The sequence below is a fragment of the Solanum verrucosum genome, unplaced genomic scaffold, assembly GCF_900185275.1.
Source record: "Solanum verrucosum unplaced genomic scaffold, falcon-dt-bn FXZP01000230.1, whole genome shotgun sequence".
NCBI classification, from domain to species: Eukaryota; Viridiplantae; Streptophyta; class Magnoliopsida; order Solanales; family Solanaceae; genus Solanum; species Solanum verrucosum.
The window spans coordinates 407,507-415,324 of record NW_026019954.1 but is presented as its reverse complement, the minus strand read 5'-3'; the positions used below and the strand labels follow the sequence as shown (position 1 = coordinate 415,324).

Sequence of the window (7,818 nt, the reverse complement as noted above, 5' to 3'; positions counted from 1 at the left end):
TGGGGTAAAAAAATACGGTATTAAATAGTCTAGGGAGGTCTTATGAAAGTTTAGTATCGCAACAGCAAATTCGATCAAAATTGGGGTATTTTTCAGACCCTTATCCCAGATAAGTATGATAACAATAGTTTACTTAAATAAGGAAATTATGTAATTAATCCCTGCGTCTATTAGTTAATTTTTTTTAAAGAACCCTAGCATAATCCGCAGTCTATGTGATAGGCTCGACTCAAAGAGGGAAATTGATCTCGGCTGATCCGTGTGGAGAACCACCCTCCAAATCAATTGAGTCATTCCAGAGGGACTAAGTTATTATTAACTATAAAACTTTATTTTATTTACAAACGCAGTTAATTCGATGATCCAATAGCAATAAGCCATAAAGTAATAATGAACTTTTTGGTGCGAATTCAAATTTAGTCGGACTTCAATAACTAATTTCAGATCCATTTGTATTAATAGTTCTAATAGATCACAGGCTGCAAGTTTCCTTCATTCAGTCTTCTGAGTCCTCTCTTCTCTGTGTGTGAGAAAAAGGGAAAAATGCACGGAAGACCACGCAAAGCTCCAACTCCAGAAGAGCAAGAAGCTTTTAGTGTCAAAGCTTCCAAATTACGGTCTCTACAATCACAATTTCTCCAATTTCATCACGCCAAAATGTAATTTTTTAAATTTTTTGTGTTCTTGATTTACAAAAAAGATCAAATTTTGATGTTGGTTGCTAATTTGTTTGTGGGGTTGTTTCAGATATACAAAGGAAGCTTTAGATGTAAGTGCAAAGTTGTTAGAGTCAAATCCTGAGTATTATACTGCTTGGAATTATAGAAAACTTGCTGTCCAGCATAATTTGAATCTACCTGAGGTGGAGAACAATGAGGAGTCTGTTAAGTCAATTCTCGATGAAGAACTCAGATTGGTAAGTTGTTTTTTTTGGATAAAAATGATAGCTTTTCAAATGGGTCGGATTGGATTTTGAGGATTCATGTATTAGTATTTTCTTGATGGGAGGTCTTGTGGGAAGAGAAAGGAATGCTCAATTTTCTATTCTGAAAAGGGGTTGCTTGTTCTTTTCCTTTTTTCTCTGCCCACCCCTTTGCCTTTTCTGCAAAATTCCGTGCTTAAGTCCAAACAAATTCTAGTTTGGTTGTTGACATATTTCCTCTTACTATGAATGATGTTACACGTTGTTGCTCTGAAGTGTGTTGAATAAAAATGCTAAAGTTATAGACAAAACCTAATGTGGCTCTTTTATCTGACTGAGTAAGAAGGATTGGGCCTCTGATAGGGCGGAATAGCTATAGAAGATTTGTACCTTGACTTTGAATCTTCTACCAAATGGATCTGCATTGAATGTATAATGAAACTTCAAGTATATTTTAACTTATATGTTGTGCTCTGTGTTGTCAAAGGCACGCTTAAGGTGCAAAACACGTTGGCGCTTTAGTGTTGTCATCCAGGTGCTAAGGCATACTTTTCCTTGCCAATGAGTGTAATCCTGATGATGCGACACCGAACAATTGATATTTCACTTTATCGTGATCTTTTCTTCTTTTTTGTTGTCCATATATTTGTTATTCATGCTTATAATTAGTTGTCTTGAACTACACATTTATATTTGCATTTTTTTCCCTCCATTTAATGCCCCACAATATTTGCTCTTCCGCTTAAAACTCCAATGGACCTTAATCTTTTTTTGTGTTGTTTCCCTTTGATAACACTGTTCTTAGGTAGTTTAACTAAGAACAAAGCTTGTTATCATAAGCAATTAATTTTTTGTGTGGTTGCCTGTGATTCAGCTAAAGTTTTGCATGTTGATTAGGTAGAGAACGCATTAAAGAGGAATTTCAAGTCTTACGGAGCATGGCATCACCGTAAGTGGGTGTTGAGCAAAGGGCATTCTTCCACAGACAGGGAATTGTTGCTTCTGGGTAAGTTCCAGAAGGCAGACGCCCGCAACTTTCATGCATGGAATTATAGAAGGTGATGACCTGGATTAAGTTGAACGCAAATTACTGGACTGTTGCATTCTGCCTAACACTTCTTTTTGGCAACTCTTTCAGGTTTGTCACAACATTGAAGAACATACCAAATGAGAAGGAACTAGAATACACTACCGACATGATATATGATAATTTCAGCAACTATTCTGCTTGGCACAACCGCAGGTATCTATTACTATTTCTTTTTGGTTCACTCTCGTTAGACCTATTTCCTGAGTAGAAAAACTTCTCTAGGTTGAGATTGTGTTAATCATGCTGCTCTTGTACAAAAACTAAAGTCACTAACATACTAAGAAGGCAAGAAGACAGTCATACCCCTCGAAGAAAAAGTTATGTTATTTTTAACAAATGGAATGCTAAACATGTAGCTCTATCCCAGTTATCAAACCTCCATATTTAGACAGGTCATTGTCACATATTCATGCCCTTATCATGTGTTGCAAAAATGTGGATAAGACTTCATCTTTTGGCGTATTTGATGGACAGATATACAACATGATGTGTCATAGCATGTCTCTAGTAAGCACATTGATATGAAAATTCTATTGGTTTAAGAGCCCATAGTTTCATAACTGCGTTATTTTATGGGCTCCAAGATGCACTCGTCGTTTAAAAGTAAGTTAATAAGTATCACATACCATTTTAGCTCATGAGGAACTCTTATTCTGACCTATATTCTACTACGTTGTATCTCTTATCTCTTCCAATGGTTCATCTCCCCATAATGACTCGTATACAGTGTTCTTCTTTCTCATCTGCTGAAGGAAAAAGCAAAAGGATATTGTCCCAAGGACAATGTATTTGCAGAAGAGTATGAGTTTGTGCGCCATGCTCTTTTCACAGATCCAGATGATCAAAGTGGTTGGTTTTATCATCTGTGGCTTCTTGATCAGACAGTTAAACTAGAGACATTGTTGGTTTCTTCATGGCCACCACATGGCAGTAATCTTTCCTTATCCGTGGATGGATCGTTTGGAGATTGCTCTTTATCACCCTTTACCAGTCGTCAGACTAATACTAGAATACTTCCACTCGTTCTCTATTTCAGCGAAGCTGTTGAGAATGTATGTTCATCTACAGTAGTAATCGAATGTGAAAATATTGCGAGTAATGAGCTCGTTTGGAGATCACTTTCAGGAGATGGAACTGGGTCTGCTCAAGCTTGGTTGACATATCTTAATTTTCCAGAGGAACATGCACATTCTGAAAAGGCTTACCAAGTAAAGGTCAGCCTTGCTCGTTCTCAAGGCATTTTCTCTTCAACTGGCATTCATCATGGAGATTTTTCTCATATTGAATTTTCAGTGTCTGTACCACCTTATCGTTCAGAACATGTTGATTTGAAAAATGAAGGGAAGATCTCTTGGAGTGATGAAAGTTTCTGCACTCATGACGCCCAGTTTCTTGAGTCAGTTCTGGTTAACTTGTTCCATCTAGAAAGAACCAAGATAGATGAAACAGTGGTGGACTATCAGTGGAATATAACGACCATCAATAATGAGATATCACACTGTAGGGAGTTGTTATCAACAATGAACTGGTAGGAAATTTGTTTACACGCTGAATACATTTGCGGCAGCTGTATTTTCCATCCTATCCTCTCTTATTAGTTCTTTATCTGTTTCAGTAAAATCGGGAAGTTAACACTTGCCAGACTGCTGATGGCCCATGACACCTTAATGTCATATGCTGGCACTAGTCATAGAAATGTTAGCCCCCATGCAGAAATTCTTCAACTATATGACGATTTAAAGAATATGGACCCAGCACATCTCCACTACTACCAGGATGAATACAGCATAGTACTTCTAAAACAGGTATCGGTTTCTGTTAAATTTTTCATGCACCTAGTCTTCTAATAGATAGCTCATTATTATATTTTACTCTTTCTGTTATATGAACAAATCCTCTACAAGCCCAACTCTTTTATTATGCTTTTTGTCTTATTGATAATTTGGAAAAAGTAATGCCATAAAGAAATTGGAGACCTTGTGGTTTATTCGTTTCATAATGCCAGCAACAACTTGGATTCGAAACGTGAAGACTTGTATTGTAATTCAATTTCAAAATAGAAATCTTGTGATATGTTGTTGAACCTTTCCTAGAACTGCACAAGCTTAATCATCTGATGTTGCAGATAATCTCCAATCAAGAATTGTTGCTGAAGCACTGCCGTGAATATAGGGATCCATATTTTCCAAGAATCAATAATTTCTGTCTGCGATTTAATAATCTTTCACTTTCACGTATTGGGTCTATGGAGCAACTTTTGTGGGTCCAAGTCTTAGATCTCAGCTACAACCAACTTAAGACACTTGAAGGTAATTTCTCTAGCCCTTTCTAGTTTATCTTTCTTGTTAATTCAAGTTCTCTGAAACTAAGGGGCTTCATAGAGCTTGCATAGCATTTGCTTGTCTATCTATTGAAATGTACACTCAGAAGATTGATTTTCAGCTTCCTCTCCGAGTTAAGACATTCTTTGGTTGAAACAAAATGTGCCAAGATTAGATCACAACTGTCATTCAGAAGGAAAAAAAGAAGAAGTTTTGTTTATGCCCCAGGAAAGGGAGGTTGTGTTGCATATGGTCTAGTTAGTTTGATAATTTCTGATGCAACTTCTGAAAATGTAATAATTAGACTTGCATACCTTACAACACATCCAAGCCGTCCGCAAAAGAACTCAGAGATGCCGGAATAGTGTGTATTTTCTCCTCCATTTGCAATGGCTCTCATCTGATTGTGAAAACACAATGAGGACAAGATGGTGGGCCTTTTGCAAGTCAAAGTTCGTCCTAAAGAAACAAGGAAAGGAGAACTACTATATATACCACGTACAAATTCAGAGCTTCTCTGTTAAGTCTTTTCATTCTTCTGGATGACTAGTGGTGTATCTGAGTTTTTTCAATTTAATTTTAGTTTTCATAGAAAAAATACAATTTATTAATAGGGAAAACTGTATCTAGGAATCGTCAAGCTAACAAACTAATTAAGTATATAGATTTCACCAATATTTTTGAGGATTGTCATGAAAAGGCCTTTATCTACACCACATATAGGTAAAGAAATCTAACCCTTATCCCTATCTTGTATTCATTCGTTTTAGTAGCTTTTCAGTTATAGGTGGTGCTCTTAAGAAAATTTTGTTGCATTTTTGTCAACCATCTTGATTGTTGGGTTAGAGAATGAGAGGGATAGAAGATTCTTCCATGATATGATAGGGATGAATATAATAGATGTATTGAATCTTTCCTATGTCATATATTTGTTGTAAAGAGATAATATCATATGTAGAATATTTGGATAGCTTGATACATTAAAACTGGTCGAGTCACTCTTGCAAATTGTAAATAGTTTAGACATCATGTTGGTCTAATATTTAAACATGATTTTGACCTTGAAAAAAAGCATCTTGATCTTTTATGATCTTCGTAATGACTCGATGAAACGAAAAAAGAATTTAAAGAGATAAATGATAACTTGTTAAAAAACATCTGAGAGATGGTTTGGTTAATAAATTGACTAGCCAAAGTTAGTCTTATTTGGATTTTCTGTCTCAGTATGTGTGAACTTATGTTTTTCAAATGTATGGAGGTGCCATTAGTTTCATGGAAGCAAAGCATTCCTAAGAAGCTTGGTGGTCTGAACATCACAGGCAGTAAGCTATGGAATATGGCCTCTGTTGGTAAACTGCTCACTGCTCTGGCAACTAGCTATGAAGGAACATGTGTTATGGATCAGGTGGGTGCATGGAGTATATACGAAAAACAATGATAACATATGGATACATACTCCACCATTGGACTCAAGTTGGTACTGGAAGAAGGTTAATACCTTGAAAGCAGAGATGCAGGGTTGGTATTCATCTGGTGTTCACTTGCTCACTTCTTGGGGGAAATACTCACTCACATAGAGTTACCATACACTATTGGGGTAACTTGGGGGAAATACTCACTCACATAGAGTTACAATACACTATTGGGGCAACATGCTATACTTAAGAGTGTCTAACTTAATCCGGACTAAATTTGCTCAACCTAAGCACAGGTTCATAATGTGGCTAGCTATGCAAGACGAATTACTAACGAAAGAGAGACTCGAGAGATTAAATATTTCAGTGGAGGATGACACCTGCTGCTTGTGTGATAAGTCAGTTGGGGAGACTAATGTCCATCTGTTTTTTACTTGTGAATGGATAGTGAGAGTTTAAACTGAAATACAACAATGGTCTGGGACACTTATTCCCACTGGAACTGTCAAGCATATCCTGAATAGTAGACTCAGAAGGAAGCATTGGCAGCAATTTCTCAAGGAACATATTACTGCATTGTGTGGAGCAGTGATATACCAGGTTTGGAGTGGAAGGAACTGGAAACTGTTTAAAGGCATTATTGTAAATACAGATACAGCGGTGACATAGATTAAGAAGGAATTTGTAGATAGACTTGAGGTAGTTAAACTGTCTAGAAAGGCAAATTGGCATAGCTGGTTGTTGCAAAGATTTTGGGTACTATATCTCTATAGGAGGCTTAACTCTCTTAGTACCCTTCTTAGAAGGTGATAGGAGATTGAGTGCTCTTTAGGTGTATTATTTTTCGCTTGTTAATGGTAATTTATATTGGTTACCAAAAAAATTACATGGATGTCCAGATGTAGTTATCCAGTGGAGTTGACCATGTAATAAAAAGTTACAATTAATCTGGCATTTCTTGTAGAAGTGCTCAATTATGTTTCTGAATCATGTTGACTTCAAAGGATTGCTTCTAATTTTCTGTTTTATTAAATTCTTTGCCCGAGTATCATGCCTTTCTTCAATAATGTGGCATTAAATTTCTTAATTTATTTGTGAACATCTTCTTGTGGGAGCTTTTTCATGCTTGAAGCTTGCTTCATTCCATTATTATCTAAATTGATGCAGGCTTGGAGGTGATGCAACTTCTCTCCTGCTTGAATGTCAGCTACAATAAACTCTGCAGTTTTACTGCATTGGAACCTTTGAAACTGCTAAGGTCACTGAAAGTCTTAGATATCTCTTACAACGAGATTGGAGCGCATTCTATTGACACGAGGAGGTATTTGTGCTCTTCCCCTCTTAACCATAGAAGTGGAGGTGACTGGAAAACTGAAGAATCTGAGATCCATTGCGCTGAGGTGGCTGATTATTGGGAAGCCTATGCTATTTTTAAAGACTTGAACTTGATACAATTAGATCTTAAAGGAAATGCAGTTTCCAATGAAAAGATAAAATCACTTCTAATTAAGCTATTACCGTCACTAAAGTGGCTTGATGGTGAAAGTTGCTGATAATTAAAAGTTACATCTCCGTCTCTGTTACTGAATTTCTCTACAGAAGAGATAAGGGTAATCTTTTGTTACTATTATGAATTAAAGGTATCTGATGCACGGAACTGTTTTTGTACCATGTAGTTGTTGCAAGACTTGCTTGTAATTGTTTGGCGTTTTCAGATGATCTATATTTATCAGCACCTAAGCAGAGGTTTTGTTTTCTGAATATTGAAGTGAGAGTTGCTACCAAATTAATCCAAGCATGAAAACATTTCTTCCATTATACTTGTTCAACCATCATGTCATTCAAATGTATATTAATTAGCATACAGGGAAAAAACATTACATGCACTTTCTTTTATCTAGAGACGACTGAGGCTCTCAGATGTCTAGTACTCTGTATCCCAAAGAAGCCTAGGAATTGGATTGAAAATGGCTTGAGATTTTCATTTTCAGTAGTACTAATGTACAAAGGATGATTTAGAATGTCTATAAGCCAAAGATTCAAGAATACAATGAAGAGACTGATCGAGTT

General features: G+C 36.4%; 1 protein-coding gene across 1 annotated transcript; it reads left to right on the top strand.

The window, feature by feature from the left end:
- Window positions 1-472: 472 nt before the first annotated feature.
- LOC125814212 (geranylgeranyl transferase type-2 subunit alpha 1) lies at window positions 473-7,504 on the top strand. Its single transcript, XM_049493671.1, has 8 exons — window positions 473-659; window positions 748-916; window positions 1,820-1,980; window positions 2,061-2,165; window positions 2,740-3,540; window positions 3,628-3,817; window positions 4,138-4,321; window positions 6,916-7,504. Exons 1-8 carry the CDS (start codon window positions 544-546, stop codon window positions 7,299-7,301), a joined length of 2,112 nt encoding a protein of 703 aa, XP_049349628.1. The 5' UTR covers window positions 473-543; the 3' UTR covers window positions 7,302-7,504.
- Window positions 7,505-7,818: the final 314 nt, after the last annotated feature.